Genomic DNA, 17,360 nt, shown 5'->3' with positions numbered 1-17,360 from the left:
TGACATGCTGAAGAAGACCGTTACCACTTCTCCCGTTACTTCGAACCCCTTCGATCTGTTGTCCTCTGATGAAACCGATTCTGACGATTCACCAGCGGGAGCATCTTACGCCAATCCTGGGGAGTCTAGAAAGAGGAAAAAAATTTCCTCTCCTAAACTTCCCAGAAAAGGTCCTAAGATTTCTCAAAGTGAAATGAAAGTTACAAACAAACCAAACAGTGCTGCGGAAAAACCGAAGCAAACTCCTCCTGGGCTGGCAAATTTAAAGTCCCAGAAGGAGTTCCCAGCACTGCCAGGAACATCTAAAACCCCAGTTGCTCCTTTTACACTCCCAGTTGATGAAACAAACTCTGGATTAGTGAAATTTTCTGACATTGTGGACTGGATTTTTGAAACTTTCAATGTACCCGATCCAATTAAAATTTTTCTTACAGCATTCCTCCCAACAGTTAGATCATTTTTGAAGCAGTTGACTGCCCAATGGCCTCTCCTTGCAGCGATTGTATCCTTCGATGCCTAATTCAACTGCGTATATGAAGGATTCTATCTCTGTCTTACAGTGGAATTGTAGAAGTATTTTACCAAAAATTGATTCGTTTAAAGTTTTGATAAATAAAAACAAATGCGATGCATTTTCCCTTTGTGAAACTTGGCTTACTTCAAATATTGATCTCAACTTCCATGATTTTAATATTATTCGCCTTGATCGAGACACCCCATATGGAGGAGTACTTTTAGGGATTAAAAAGTGCTATTCTTTCTATCGTATTAACCTCCCCTCGATTCCAGGCATCGAAGTTGTCGCATGTCAAATGACAATACAAGGTAAAGAGCTTTGTATTGCCTCAATATATATTCCCCCCCAGAGCACAGGTTGGGCAACGGCTGCTCTTTGATTTAATAGAACTTCTTCCCTCGCCACGTTTGATTTTGGGAGACTTCAACTCTCATGGCGTGGCTTGGGGTTCCCCATACAATGATAACCGCTCCTCTTTAATCTATAACCTTTGCGATGACTTCGACATGACTATTTTAAACAACGGTGAAATGACACGTATCCCGAAACCTCCAGCGCGCCCAAGCGCTTTGGATCTATCCTTATGTTCGACGTCGCTACGGTTGGATTGCACATGGAAGGTAATCCTCGATCCTCACGGTAGCGACCATCTGCCTATTCTTATTTCAATTACTAACGGGTCAACTCGCATGCGACCAATTGACATTCCGTATGACCTCACACGAAATGTCGATTGGAAGTTATACGAGGAAATGATTTCAAAAGCGGTCGAGTCGATTCAACATCATTCACCACTTGAAGAATACAACCTCCTCGCGGGCTTGATTCTCGACGCCGCGTTGCAAGCCCAAACGAAGAAATATCCCGGCGTAACGATCAAAGAACGGCCTCCCACTCCGTGGTGGGACCAAGAGTGCTCCGATGTCTACACGCAAAGATCCGACGCGTTTAAGGCCTACCAGACGGGAGGTATACCTGGCGACTATTTACGGTATTCGGAGCTTGATACCAAGCTTAAAAGCTTGGCTAAAGCAAAGAAACGTGGATATTGGCGTCGGTTCGTGAACGAGACGTCGAGGGAGACATCGATGAGCACTCTTTGGAACACAGCCCGAAGAATGCGGAATCGCGTAACGGTCAACGAAAGCGAGAAGTCTTCAAGTAGGTGGATATTTGATTTTGCCAGGAAAGTATGTCCGGACTCTGTTCCTGCGCAAAATATTGTTCGCGATGCGTCTCCGGGCCACGACGCGATAGAATCACCTTTTACGATGGCAGAATTTTCAGTTGCCCTCCTGTCCTGTAACAATCACGCGCCTGGGTTAGATAGAATCAAATTCAACTTGTTGAAGAATCTACCCGGCAATGCCAAGAGGCGCTTGTTGAACTTGTTCAATAAGTTCCTGGAGCAAAACATTGTACCGCAGGATTGGAGGCAAGTGAAGGTGATCGCCATCCAAAAACCAGGGAAACCAGCTTCTAATCACAACTCTTATAGGCCGATTGCAATGCTATCCTGTATCCGGAAATTGATGGAAAAAATGATACTCCGTCGTTTAGACCACTGGGTCGAATCAAATGGTCTACTATCAGAAACTCAATTTGGCTTCCGCCGTGCCAAAGGGACGAATGATTGTCTTGCGTTGCTTTCAACAGATATTCAGCTGGCGTATGCTCGTAAAGAACAAATGGCGTCTGCGTTCTTGGACATTAAGGGGGCTTTTGATTCCGTTTCTATTGACATTCTTTCGGGTAAACTTCACCGACAAGGATTTTCTCCAATTTTGAACAATTTTTTGCACAATTTGTTGTCCGAAAAGCACATGCATTTTACGCATGGCGATTTGGCAACTTTTCGCATTAGCTACATGGGTCTTCCCCAGGGCTCATGTTTAAGCCCCCTTCTTTACAACTTTTATGTAAATGACATCGACGAATGTCTGGCAAATTCATGCACGATAAGACAACTTGCAGACGACAGTGTAATCTCTGTTACAGGAGCCAAAGCTGCCGATTTGCAAGGACCACTGCAAGATACCTTGGACAATTTGTCTGCTTGGGCTTTACAGCTAGGTATCGAATTCTCTCCGGAGAAGACTGAGATAGTAGTTTTTTCTAGGAAGCATGAACCTGCTCAGCTTCAAACACAATTAATGGGTAAAACGATTTCTCAGGTTTTGGTACACAAATATCTTGGTGTCTGGTTCGACTCTAAAGGCACCTGGGGTTGTCACGTGAGGTATCTGATGAAAAAATGTCAACAAAGAGTGAATTTTCTTCGTACAATAACCGGACAATGGTGGGGAGCCCATCCAGGAGACCTTATAAGGCTTTACCAAACAACGATATTGTCTGTTATTGAATACGGGTGTTTCTGCTTCCGCTCCGCAGCAAACACACATTTGATCAAACTGGAGCGAATACAATATCGTTGTTTGCGTATCGCCTTAGGTTGCATGCAGTCGACCCATACGATGAGTTTGGAGGTTTTAGCTGGAGTACTACCATTGAAAAACCGCTTCTGGAGCCTGTCTTCTCGTATTCTAATCAAATGTGAGGTCTTGAACCGTCCCGTGATTGAAAATTTTGAAAGGTTAATCGAACTTCATTCTCAAACCCGTTTTATGACATTGTATTTCAATCACATGTCCCAAAATATTAACCCTTCTTCGAATATTCCAAATCGTGTCGACTTATCAAATACTTCTGATTCTACTGTGTTTTTCGATACATCCATGATAGAAGAAACTCGTGGAATCCCGGATCATTTACGCGTGCAGCAGATCCCTAAAATTTTTTCCAATAAATATCGAAACATCAACTGCGACAATATGTACTACACTGACGGATCACTTCTTGATGGGTCCACTGGCTTCGGTATCTTCAATAACAATTTAACCGTCTCCCATAAGCTCGATAATCCTGCTTCTGTTTACGTCGCAGAATTAGCTGCAATTCAGTACACCCTAGGGATTATCGAAAAAATGCCCACGGACTCAGTTCCATTGAGGCTCTCCGATCGATGAAAGATGTTAAGCACTCTCCGTATTTCCTGGGGAAAATACGGGAACATCTGAGTGCTTTATCCGAAAAATCTACTCAGATTACCTTAGCGTGGGTCCCTTCTCACTGCTCGATACCGGGTAATGAGAAAGCGGACTCTTTGGCTAAGGTGGGCGCAACAAACGGTGATATTTATGAAAGACCAATTGCCTTTAATGAATTTTTCGCACTTGTACGTCAGAATACGATCATCAGTTGGCAAAATGCTTGGACCAGAGGGGAATTGGGAAGGTGGTTACATTCCATAATCCCCAAAGTATCGACGAACCCGTGGTTCAAGGGGTTGGATGTAGGTCGGGATTTCATTTGCGTGATGTCCCGGCTTATGTCCAATCACTATAGATTTGACGCGCTCCTCCGTCGTGTTGGGCTCGGGGAAAGTGGTATCTGTGCCTGTGGTGAAGGTTATCACGACATAGAGCATGTGGTTTGGTCATGCCCTGTACACCGTGACGCCAGGTCTAAATTAATAGCTTCCCTGCAGGCCGAGGGTAGACAGCCGGCTGTTCCTGTTCGTGATGTCTTGGCGAGCCGTGACCTATCCTACATGTCCCTTATATACGTTTTCCTGAAATCCATCCACGCCCCAGTCTAGTCCCGTTCCCCTCCGTCTACACCCAACAAAACGACAAGAACACGTTTGAACCTTAAGCACAAAACCAGCAACCAGACCCCGCACAATAGAACCAGGACCCAAGGACTACGAGCCTCTGTCCCAACTCACGACATCGTGGCTCAGCAGAACGAATCCATACATGCCATTCGACGATTATCAGACGACCATTGAACAACAAAACACTGATTGGAAATCCCATGCTAGTTTTAAGTTAGACTTAATTTCAGCTCGTAGTCGGCAGCGAGGATAAAAAATTTGCTTTAGTTTTTAAGTCATCAGATATAATTGGCGCCGTTAAACATTAAATTGTATTTGTGCCGTGTCAAATAAATGTTATGTGAAGAAAAAAAAAATATAACCACCACTTTTACATTTCTAGTACCAACAAATGGTGGCCTGTTATTAATAGGTCATAAACAAATTGCACAAATGAGTTGCAATTTCACTCGCTGATGATTGTTTCTAACACATACAAAACAGATGACCCACGAAAATAATCATGGCTCTTCATTTGAGAAATTATCAAGACAATCCATTGATAGAATAGGGTGTTGGTATAGTGATTAAATACAATAAATCTACGTGCGATTTCAGATTTGTCGTGAATATTTGCCTTGTACTTCGTTAGAATTTACGCGCTTCGAAAATACCACAATATGATAGTAATCAATATCATATTTTTTTTTTAAATTTGAAATAAAGAAAAAAGTAACAGATAAACTCTAGAGGAATGATCCTCAGGTATATATTTTCGATAGGATTATATTATGAAACGTGCCTTTAGCACAGAAAAATGGTGTTGAATATTATTTTAGCACGCCGTTTGCGCTAACGAGGCAGCCATGTTGATTATTAGCATTCGTTGAATGGGTACACCGATTGCCCAAAGATTTTGTCCGTTATATAACCACTATCTATAAAGTTTATTTCGGTAAAAATATCGCATAATAATTGAAAAAAATGTACATTGAAACATCAAGGTGAACTAAGATGTCATGCACTATGTACTAATTATTTGAACTTTCTTACTCTTTTAGCAAACCAAACGAGGAGAATCGTGAAACCAATTAAGCTAGGCAATATAAAGCTACTACAATCTATAAAAAAATCGCCGTCACCATCTTGATTATTGTAGTACAGAAAATAATATAAAAATTCTCCTAACTAAACCACGCATTAAGTAATATATTTTGAAATTTAAGTAAAACAGAAATATTCAAACATTGATCTGAGGTTAATAACGATGATCAAAATAATAATAATAAAACCGAAGATCGTTGAGCAAGACAAAAAGGAGAATTGAAACAAGTCATGGCCGATCAGATCAAATGATTTTTTTGTTTTAAGTAAATTGAATGATAAATTTATTGATTATAATTTACTGTCAAATTAATTATTTATGTTTAATCAAACATAAATTCCCTGGGTGTTTAAATATTTTATATAATTTTAAATATTATAACAGTATTTTTGATCTGCACTGTATTTGATGAAGAAGAAATAGTTCACACCATAAAATCACATTTACAACTGATTTAAAACTGAACTACAACTTTTGCGGCCATTTTTCAATTTTGTCTCCACTATACGTTTTGCTGTCAAACACATATTCACCACTGTTGTCTCTCTTGCATTCTCAAGCAAAAAACTAGTTATAAACATGTTATAAATCAGTTTTTACAGCAATTCGTAATGTATTTACAACTTCAACTTGTTATTTCGATTTAAAACATCATTCCGATTTAAAACATCAATGCGAGTGAATTAAAACCCAATGTTTTCCCTGTAACTTATTTATGACTTATTTATAACTTTTTCCTTTCATTTTTTTCGTAAAAGATGTTGCATGTGTTACTTGGGATGTGGCTTCAATAATGTTATTGAATAGAAGAAGAAATACGCTCGTATAATTTGTGTTCGCAAAACGGGCAGCGGAACAAATCGAAGAATTTACAAGAAAAATGATGTAGCAAAATATCTTCATTTTGAATTTTCAATTTGTTGCTCACAGATTATATGATGCCTCGTGGAACCTACGTAGGTTGGAAAAAGGCTTTTGGACGGAGTGTTGTTTACCAGGATTACTGATTCTGTGCATCAAGTTAATTTTAAGTTAACTTGAATTAGTTGAAGTTCATTCACTTAACTAATCTCATTTAATCTTTGTTGAGCTTAAACTCTGTTTTAAGCATGAGGCAGGTATTCGTCAAAATATGTCATAAACAACATTTTTCAAACGGGTCCGTTAATGCTATATTAGGACTATCACCCTAAAAAGGAACATCGAATGTAACTCTACACAACTCCACACCGCACAAAGAGAAACTCATTATTTTATTCGCTTTCTTTACTGTAAGCTAGATCGAAAGAATATTTCATCCTCACTCGAATAAAGAACGTTATAGACACAACACTATACATCTAATTCTCTATCGCGATCAATAAAGATTAGAGCAGAGAGTGACCACGTTGTTCAGTGGAACAAGATAGTGTCGAATTTTTGACTCTGTGATATCACGGTCGGTCCTGCATCCAACTTAAATCACCATCCGGAGAACCAGCATTTCGCCCGTTACCGGATGAGATATTTGCGAGGATGTGATGTTATGAACTTCCATTTCCTCGATGATTATATGATCGGATTCTGCGAGATTTGATAACTCTTTCAAAATTGAAAACGCTCGAAAATACGTAAAAATCACTAAATGCAAAAACTTCCTAAGAGTAGCTATAATTTCTAATATCGGAATTTTTATCAACCGGTTTATTAGCATTGAACATGAAGAATTCATTTGGTGCATAATATTGATCAATTGTCATTTTTTTTGACGCCTGGCCCAGCTTGGTTCGATTCCCAAAAAATGCTTGAAAATTTGTCAATGTTTACAGCGCTCTCAGCATAATACCGTTTAACGTTAATCGAGTGATGGTATATTGTGAAGCATTTATTTAAGCTGTAGAAAAAAATATAGCGGCACCAAAAAACGACAAATTTTTTTTATTTTGGCCAGATTTTTGTTCTAGGTACTCCTCTGTGCGACGGTGCCACTAGTAGCTCAACAGACCCGCGGACAGCAGACATCTTCTTTGCTCATAAGTTAGCACATATGCATTAGTGATGGTCGGGTTTCGGGTTTTCAAACCCAAAATCCGAGCCCGACCCGTACCCGATGGGCTCGGGTTTGAAAATTTTTGAAAGTGTCGGGTACGGCTCGGGTTCGGGTTTTGTGAATTAAATATTTTCGGGTTCGAGTTTGAAAATGTCGGGTTCAGGTCGGGTTTGGGCATGAAAACCCGAAACCCGACTATAAAATCTATGAAATCTCGGATTCGGGTTTCACAATTTCGGGTTCGGGTCGGGTTCAGGTTTCAAAGAAATAAAATTTTCGGGTTCGTGTTTGAACGAAAAAATAAAGTTTCGGGTTCGGGTCGGGCTCGGGTTTCGACCGAAAAAAAAATCGGGTACGGGTTTGAAAAACATCAAACCCGACCATCTCTGATATGCATGAAAAAATAACAGAAGAGCAACATAAAGTTGGATCCCGGCAGCTTATTTGAACCTTTCTTTGAATATTTCCGAAACATTTCTCAGAATCTAGGTGATGAAAAAGTGATAATTATTGTTTGCCATTCCTACTGGTTCTGAAAAATAATCCGTCGAATTTGGATTGCTTTCCTTTGAAAGTACATTTTCGTTACAAATGTACACATTATCCTTTTTGACAACAAATTTACACATATCCATTCTGCGCCTGTTAAGCTACCTGTAATGCAAGTGTGTTGGCTAAGTTTCCCGAATCACGATATTTACCATATTCCCCACACGCACGCTCAGTATAGCAGTGACAAACACCGCAAACAACCAACGCCACTAGCGGACAGCAGCGTCATCAACAAATAAACAAAACGTAGAACTACGTGAACAATAAAACACAAATTTCTGTACAAACACTAGTAATCATGCGTTAAAAATTACATTTTCGTGAACCACAAATTAAGAGCTTTCGATTGATCTATATATCACCGTTGTCCGGTTCATTTAAAGAAAAATCAAGTTTCAAGATGGCTTGACTCAGTTTTTTGAAAATTTCTCGGGAACCACTTGACCACAAATTGGATTTCGAACTCACAAATTAACCACTAAATATTGGTGATGAAAGAATTAAAAAAAATTACTTTGTAAAAGCCATCTTGATATATGCTTTCCGATGAATCTAGCGAGACTGTGAATTCGAGAAAATGATGGAGGTTAGTATTTTTTGTTGAATAGCATCGAGTCCACAGTTTCGTTGGATTCACGGGAGCATGTTTTTTCGATCGAAACAGTACTGTATTCGCAAAATACTGTATATTTTTCAGTAAAATGCTTCTACAACATTTGAACTTCATGTAGAAATACTTACTGTGTGAAATATTTGCTCTAAAGTTGGAATCATTGGTGGAATGCGAATGCTTGTTTTGTATCATGATCGGAACAGCTTACTTAATCTTTAGCAAATCTAGTTTCCATTGCATATCTTGTGAGTCACTCGAAAACATTATTTCTGTGTTTTTGTTGAGGTACGGGACTGCCCTGACTGTTCTATACTATATATTTTCACGGGATTCGTTGTTGGTTGGCTTTTTGGTAATTGACTGGCATAATATAGGATGGGAAAATCGGCTCCTCTCGAAGAACGGGTCGGAACCGCTTACTCAACACTCCGAATCAGCTAATATGAACGACTCATGGTTCATAAAAATTTCCTTGTGAAGTTGCCTAACTGTGATGTTTCGGTGAACTTCGGTTCTGTTTGCCATCACATGGTGCGCTTTAAGAACCGTGGTTCATACACAGGAGCCGTTCGCACGTTCGCTCTTTTTCATAAACCGCCCCATATGAACGGTTTGCGAGCCGTTCGACCATACCAATCAACCATATATCCATCGGAAACGACAGAAATCGGAATTGGGTCAAACGACAAACGAGGACGCTTCTTTCCACTTCTCCGAGAGAAAGAAAATGAAGTGCCTATTTTTCACACCCTTTGCAGTGTGGATCTTCTTGATTAAAAAGCAGGATTCTTTAGAATACTCCTTTCAGCATCAATTATAGGAAGATAGATAATAGATTTGCTGTAGTTTGCTCATACCAAATTTTTTTTTTATTTATTTCCATCAATCATCCTAGTAGACTACATCTTTAAAACTATTGCTAACATCACAAATATAGATTAGATGAAGAAAAAAAAAATCACAAATATAGTTATGTAATTCTAGTGTTCAATATTTTCCTAAGAGCATTTCGTGACATCGTTAAATCAATAACTTCACAATATTTATTGAAAAGACTCTTCATACTATTAACTGGCCCGGCCATGGCATATTCTGTTCTATAAGAATTTAATACAAAATTTTTTCGCGTTCTTAATGAGCGTGTAGGAGCATTAAAGTTGAGTTTTCCAAGCAAATTTTCCGAACTTATGCGTTGTGAAACTAAATCGTTGACAAGAGTTACCGAAGCAATTTCTCTTCTTTTTTCAAGCGTTTCTATATTAATAAGCATGCAACGCGATTCATAACAAGGGAGAGGAAATGAATTCCAACCTAGTTTTCTTAGTGCATATAACAAAAACTGTTTTTGTACGGATTCGATTCTATTGGAATGGACGTCTTGATAAGGCGACCAAACAACACTACAGTATTCTAAGATAGATCTAACATATGTAACAAAGAGAGTTTTTATAGTGTACGGGTCTACGAAATGATAACTGAACCTTTTTATAAAACTTAGCATACTGTTGGCTCTATTGATGATCGTATTGTAGTGATCAATGAATGTTAACTTAGAATCCATAATTACTCCTAAATCTCTAATTAGATAACACCTTTCTACAACTTGATGTCCAAGAGTGCACCTGGAATGTTCAGGATTTCTTTTCCTTGTGTAGGATATAATAATACATTTTTTTACGTTGAGATCAAGAAGACTTTTTTTACACCAAATGTAGAAAATGTCAACCTCTTGTTGGAATTGTTGGATGTCTGATTTGTGTTTTATTTCCATATACAATTTCATGTCATCGGCATATATCAATACTTTGAGACGATTTAACACAAAAGTAACGTCAATAACAAATAAAATGAAGAGCAAAGGGGTTAAATGGGAACCTTGTGGAACTCCAGATGTCACTATTACTGGTACAGAAAGGTGTCCCTTAAACCTAACCGTTTGTGTCCTATTCGTCAAATAAGATTCAATCCATCTAAGTAGGCCTGACTCAAATCTCAGTTTTTTTAATTTGAACATTAGCATGGAAATATCTACTCTGTCAAAAGCTTCAATAGAATCCGTGTATAGAGTTTCCACGAAGTTGCCTCTGTCCATAGACGCAAGAGAGAAATCAACAAATTCAAGCAAGTTGGTAGCCGTAGACCTTCCTTTGTAAAAAACCATTTTGGATACACGTTATACCTAATTAAATATTTTTTGGTTTACGATAGCTTCAAAAAGTTTGGGAATACATGATATCATTGCAATGCCACGGTAGTTTTTGATATCAGATCTCTTACCTGACTTAAAAATCGGTATAAGAAAAGATTTTTTCCAGACCGATGGAAATTGTCCGGACGTAAGGGATAAGTTGAAAAGCCAAAACAAGGGTTTTACGAAGACAGGAGCAAGAGTTTTCATAAGTGAGGGTGGAATTCCATCTGGATCTGGACCTTTTGAGGCGTCCTGTTCTTTTAGTGTTGCGAGGATTTCTTGAACAGTTATTTGCTTAATAGATACGTTATTTATTTGTTCATGCAAGTGCGAGAAATACTCAAAGTCCCTGACTTCGGCGCTATTTTTATAAACGGTTTGAAAAAAAAAACTCGCAAACTTGTTGCAGATTTGCTTTGAGTCAGTACTGGCAAAGTCTTCATATTGCATGCGAGATGGGAAGTTATTAGACTTCATTTTATCGTTTGCAAATTTAAAGAACAGTTTTGGGTCTGATTAAATGTTATTTTCTACCCTTGTGCTGTAGCTCTCATACGCAACAGATATTTTAGTATTCAGTTCATCACATATGTTTAAATTTTTTGTTTCCTATTCTTTAAATTTTTGATTTCTCTGGTGAACCAAATGGGAATTTCAGTATGAACAAAGAAAAATGAAAGCAAATATTTGCTCAGTAGCGATCTGATTAGCAAAGAACGACAATAGACGAAGCAAATATTTACTGAATTTTTTGTTTAGCAAATACAACCGCAAACATATTTTTGCAAAGAATTGAAGCAGATATTTCGGTATTAAGCAGACATTAGACAAGGCAAATGTTTGCAATATTTGGTGTGTAATTTATTTGCTATTTTTAGTACGAATTTTATTTTGTGCAAACAAAATTCGTACCAAAAATAGCAAATGTTTGCTTCGAATAATGCCTGCTTTACGCTATTACACTATAACAAACATTTGCTAAAACTCCGTTTGCTCAAGTTATATCAAAGTAGAAAATACAGCAAATCTAGTTTCCATTGCTGAACAATACCTATTTCATCTGTCATTAGAAAGTATAATTTCTTTGTTTTGGTTAATAAAGGCTACCGTTGCAATATGATATATTTTGTTCCGAGTGACAATTGCTCATCGCAAATAAAAGGACGTGTTTTTAGTTTGCCTTTCTGGTAATGCTTGGCAATTAGCCATGGAACCAGTAGACTGTTTGAATGCGACGAGAACCAGTAGACTGTTGCGCTAGACGTTGGATCTCCCTTCTGTGTGGGAAGACTTCCAATTCTTATTCAAAACGTTTGGGTCTATTATGTGCATATTATGAGAAAAGTGAACGAGGTAAAACCGCAGTTTTACCATCTATTCGGGATGTTCTTGATTCGATTTGCAAAGGCCTATATTCTTATAACTCCATGAACTTCGTAAACTTTTAAAATAGGTGAAATGAGCCTGTACAGTAGTTGACATCGTTTAGCATCCAAAACTCAAGAACTCCTATTGCGAGAGACCTACGATATCCCCACCAGACTGTAAGGACCGGCGCCGTTATTGGTCTATAAAAATTTGGTCATTGAACAATGCGATGCGAAAAACTGCGTTTTTCTTCGCTATATTGAAATTTAGCATGTAACGTTTTACGAGTGAAAGATTTCACCTGCTGTTAGCTTCTATACAACAGTACCGAACGCAATCAATGTGTCGTTGGATAACTAAAATGTGCAAGATTTTAAGAGTATTATAATTATCACTATAATTTTTAGCAACCTAATTTCTCTAATTAGCAACCTTTTTTGTTATCATGTGTACTGAATATTATGCAAAAACTTGCAAGCTCGAATCTGGCTGCTAACACGTACGGTTGTTTACGGTTTTTGTAGCAATCTCAAATTGTTATCCTGTGTACTGCGCTTTGCAAGGTGAAAAATAAAAAGATTTTGAAGTTTGAATTTTACGAACAGTTTGATATACCAAACGAAAAAAATCGAAAAATCATTTTTTTCATATTGGAGAAAAAACGCGGTGTGTTGGTCATCGAAACGAACTTCTTTTGCTCTATTTAAGGCAAACAACGAAATACTACTTGATTCCTATACTGCTGCATTGCCGTAATCGGTATAGAATAATACAATTTCAAAGCATTTATTTACCTTATCGACATCCTAAACTAGTGAATTGTCTAGTCCATTGGTTCTTGTGGCAAATCCTTTTCCGTCCGATTATCTTCTACATTCACAGCTGGTTCATTAACCTCTTCAGTCGGGACGCCCGACGTTGGCTCCTCAATTTCCCTCTCACTGGATAAGTGTACTTGCTGCCCAGTCAGACTCTCGCCTTGCTCTACTGAGGCTTCAGTTTCTCCTTCAGGTTTCGGTACAGCTGCAACGGGTTTCTCGGTAATTTTTTCCACTCCTTCCTCCTCCTTTTCCAAGTACTTTTCCCAATTACCCAAGCGCTTGTTGGTGTCGGCTTCGGTTTCAGCAACTCTGATGAAGCAATAAATAAATGAATGCGAAAAATCTTAATAAGTACCTAATTAATCATTAACTGCTTTTTCGGAGCAAGAATGAAATTTTTGCGCTTACATTTCGGTCGGACTCACCTATACTTAGTTCGGCCGTCCCAAATTTCCGCCGTGAGCTTGCGCTTGCCGAAAAAGCGACCGTGCATTAGTTTCACCACCAGATCGGCTTCTTCGGGGTCACTCATCGTGACCTGTGCCACTCCTTCCGGGTGCCGATCGAACAGCACCACCCGCCGACAGGTTCCGCACTTGTTGCACTCCTCGCGCAGATCGTTCTGGTATTCTAGCAGCAGATGGACTTCTCGCTCGAACAGCTCCGGCTCGAACAGATTCTTGAGAATGACGATCCGCTCATGCCTGGAGCGTTCACCCCGAAGTTTCTCCGGGCGCCAGTCGAATAGTCTATGTGCGAATAGAAACAAAAAAAAAGACAAGACAAAAGCTAGAGATTTTGTTGGGAGCAGCGGGAAACCGAGGCGAGTCATTAAAAAGTGCGGATAATCAACACGATGCTCAAAATATGTTAAGTGGCTAGTTGATAGTAATAATATTTTCCATTCGCCTGTTTGCCTCCGTCGCTAGGTACATATAGGAAAAAAGAGAGCTGATATTTGCCCAGTAAAAAAATAAGTAAGATGCTAGCTGCTACCCGTTGTGAGCACAATTTATGCTTGGTGCAGAAATTACAAGTGTGAATTAAAAGTGCCCACATCCGAAAGTGACTGAAATCATGCTGAGATCACGTCGTTCAAGCAGCACGAAGTCGTGATATTATTTACAATGTAATATTATTTGTTGACTCTTGGAGTTGTTGTTCACGCGGTTCGAGCTCTGCGATCATGAAACCCGCTGGAGAAGCCTAATGAAGTGAACGGTGTTAAGCTGAACGCGTGTCAAATTAGTGTCATGCCACTGGCGGTACATCCATTTATTATCGTCACAAGCTGGCGATGCTGCTAATAGGGATGCATTTTTCACCGATCAGAAGATGAAGCTAGCTGTTTGTTGATTGTGCCATTTTGCGTTTATTGACATTCCGATGAATCGAACGTTTATTTATTTCAACATGTTTTATTAAACAGAGATGTCATCTTATAATGATATAAATAGGATAGACATAACGATTTTAAACCATGTGTGCACTAAGGTTGAGTCAACATCATTTAATGACGAAGAGAACGAGAGGATGCACTTCAAAATCGAATTGAATACAGGCATCGATTTTATAAACTATCTAAGCGTTTTATAATGTGTCGTAGACTAATATTACTTGAAAAAAAAAACTCAATAATAAAACTGTACTAACAACGCCAGACTGTAGCAAAAGCTCCTTATAATAAATATATCGTAAATGATACAGTGACTTTATACTCACGATTCTTGCATTTTACGCATCTTCTCCTTCTCCTTCTTCCTCACCTTCGGCTTCAGCGAGGGGTTATACTCGCCCTTAAGCTGAAACTCAGCTCGCTGTACTCTGATTTTGTGACCACGTACGTCATAGCTGTCCAGAATATCGAGCGCCAAGTTCACCGACTCAATCTGTTCGGAACGAAACAAAACCAAAAAAAACAATGAATTAGTAGAACCAACACTTCCTTTTCGACCTTTGGAGAGGCACTGTACTGGGACCACACAGCGCTTAATGAATCCATCTGCTGGGAACCCCTTGAGGCTACAGCTGAGAAGGGTAAACATACAACAACGCTAATTAAGGCACTTCTATAATTGACAATTTGGGAAATCATCAACCGTCGAAGAACGGTAGGAGCAGAAACCGACAGCACACTGTCTGTCGTGTAAGTGTTTACTAGCCAATTTGTGATGCTTTGATCCTAAAATTACAGTATTCATCGCACCAGAAGATTGCTGATTACAGAATGCGGGCACCGCAACCAGAGGCAAGAATTGCACTTAAGTCCAACTTAAATATTGACTCTCTATGTCCGCTTTCTTTCTCCAGTCGCGCTCAGGGTTATCCAACCGGCTAAGTAGCGATCTCATGGCGGTTTCTTTATTGCACGTGACACACTGACCGGTTACCCGGAGGCTCGCTTCAACTTAGGGTTGTTCTAGAAATCAGTATAATTTGATAGCTTCACACTGTATATTAACCACAGAACGTGATATTTGTCGTCCAGACACCATTAACTTTAGTAGGGTTAAGTTCACACAGTCACTTTGCCGTTTAAAAGTGACACTAGAAGAGCTAATCACTTGTGAAGCTTATTTACTCTTTCTCGAATTGCAGGATTTTCACGTACGATTCGAGTTTGTACAAAGCAAGTGACGTGTTTGAAGAAGGAAAACCTTTCTCGGCCAACTGTTTAAACTTGATCAACGACCAAATCCAAGCCGTAAGCAAATATCATTTTCTCTGTTTGAACAGCGACGCGTAACAGCGGTAGCTTAGCCTTAATGTGATCGGTAAATAGTGGCGAAATGTCAAGATTTATTCACGCCATGTCACATGGTACGGCTCTGGGTGCCATGTTGGAACGATGTGAGGTAGGCTAAGCAGCAATATCTAGTCATTGGTAAAGCAGCAAAGAGAAGCAACCGGTACCAATCTCTTGTTTAAATATTTACTATATAAATATTCAAGACAGAAACTAGAACATGGCAAGGTGGAGGATTGCGACTAAGAATATCAAGGCCGTGGTCACGTTAAAAAAATTAAAACTTTCCAATCAGCCCGCACTACGCCATCGCCAGAACTTTGCGAAGTCAGTTCGAAATTCTACTAAAGAGCCGGCAGTGAATGGAAAACTTTCGTCCAACCGTCCGTCCTCAGTGAGTTTAGCTCAACTGTTAATAAGCTGCTGCTCTTGACCCATATTTCGTAATGAAAACTGACAGTCTACAACACAATAGCTCCTGTGGAAGCTAAGCTCGGCATCCAGCGTACGGGACAGGAAACTGAAAACGACAGCAAAACTGTGACCCACCATCGGAAACACTTTCCACTCGGTTACCACTGGAAGCAGTGTCCCAGTTCGTCGGTCGGTTCTGGTCCGGACAGTCGATGAAAGCACATCGGATGGCGATAATCGTTGTAATCACCCCTAACTGTCTACGCTCCATTTGATGCCAATAATTTGATAAGTATAGTCTAACTTCAGAGACCCCTGTCTGGTCGTGTAAATTTTCTTTCACCGTCGACGACGATGCTCCGGCTGGTTTTGAAGGAAAACGAAACAAGAAAATCAGCCGGAGGTAAACGCGGTTTACCGGCTAATAAATTATAAATTGGCAGCTAATTTGCGTCGTTTTGATGATGTCTGATGTGGTGCGTGGGATGATATGAGATTTTTAAGTTGCTTTAAGGTGGGAAAACTTAAGCGAAAGATTTATGGTTTCACGATATAACACATAATAAATACAAGCATGGATTATGTGGTTTAATGTATTGCAAGTTGACACTAATCGCAATTTGTAGACGAAATTACAACATGTCATCCAATATTTCTTGACCTTATCTATTTCATTTTTTATTTGAAAGGAACACTATGCCTGATATAAGAAGATTGTGGATTCGAATGCGTTTTGAACAAGCAATCACCGATTTTAATTTTGAGACCGGAATTTGAAAGCTGAGAAAAAATCCTACAAGATACATTCACAACATATTTTTCAAATATTTTTGACATTTTTAATACTTTTTATATTTTTGGCATTTTTAATATTCTCATCATTTCAGATATTTTTAACATTTTTGACACTCTATGCATTTTTGATTTTTGATATTTCCAACATCTTTGGCAGTTTTGACATTTTTAATATTTCTCAGACAAACATGTTTTGAACTGAAAATATTTTGTGGCAAATAAATATTGAAGTTCATTGGTAGTATTATGATTTTTCCTCGTTTTACATTTTGAATAAAGAGTATTGAATATTTTTAAAATGGCGTGCAAATGAGGAGTGGAGGTGCTACCGAATTTTATTTTTCACATATAAATACGATATCACTGAACAGGAATAGAACTAGCACAATGCGGTGTAAACAAGTTCGAATAGTCTGCTGAAACGAAAAAATATTAAATCATCATTTATTTGTTTTGTCCTCAAAAGGACAATTGTTATTCTATTTAAAATCGGATATAATGCTGATCGTATATATGCTATTGGGGATCAAGGCACTCTGATAACATTATGGAAA

The 17,360-nt window shown here is 38.8% G+C and overlaps 2 protein-coding genes across 5 annotated transcripts in view; one reads left to right on the top strand and one right to left on the bottom strand.

Moving 5' to 3' along the window:
* LOC129723808 (uncharacterized) overlaps window positions 1–17,360 on the top strand; it is a 200,559-nt gene that overhangs the window by 93,870 nt on the left and 89,329 nt on the right. The gene's annotated exons all lie outside the window — the stretch shown is intronic.
* Window positions 12,758–17,360, bottom strand: part of LOC129723807 (HIV Tat-specific factor 1 homolog) — a 133,175-nt gene continuing 128,572 nt past the window's right edge. The window contains exons 3-5 of the mRNA XM_055678248.1: window positions 14,574–14,740; window positions 13,277–13,600; window positions 12,758–13,160 (exon numbers count right to left, since the gene is read on the bottom strand). Of these exons, the coding sequence (XP_055534223.1) occupies window positions 12,854–13,160; window positions 13,277–13,600; window positions 14,574–14,740 (798 nt within the window). The 3' untranslated portion in view covers window positions 12,758–12,853. The remainder of the gene's footprint in view (window positions 13,161–13,276; window positions 13,601–14,573; window positions 14,741–17,360) is intronic.

This window comes from Wyeomyia smithii, chromosome 2, assembly GCF_029784165.1.
Source record: "Wyeomyia smithii strain HCP4-BCI-WySm-NY-G18 chromosome 2, ASM2978416v1, whole genome shotgun sequence".
In the NCBI taxonomy this organism is placed as follows: domain Eukaryota; kingdom Metazoa; phylum Arthropoda; class Insecta; order Diptera; family Culicidae; genus Wyeomyia; species Wyeomyia smithii.
The sequence above is the reverse complement of the archived record's forward strand: the minus strand, read 5'-3'. Positions and strand labels throughout refer to the sequence as shown.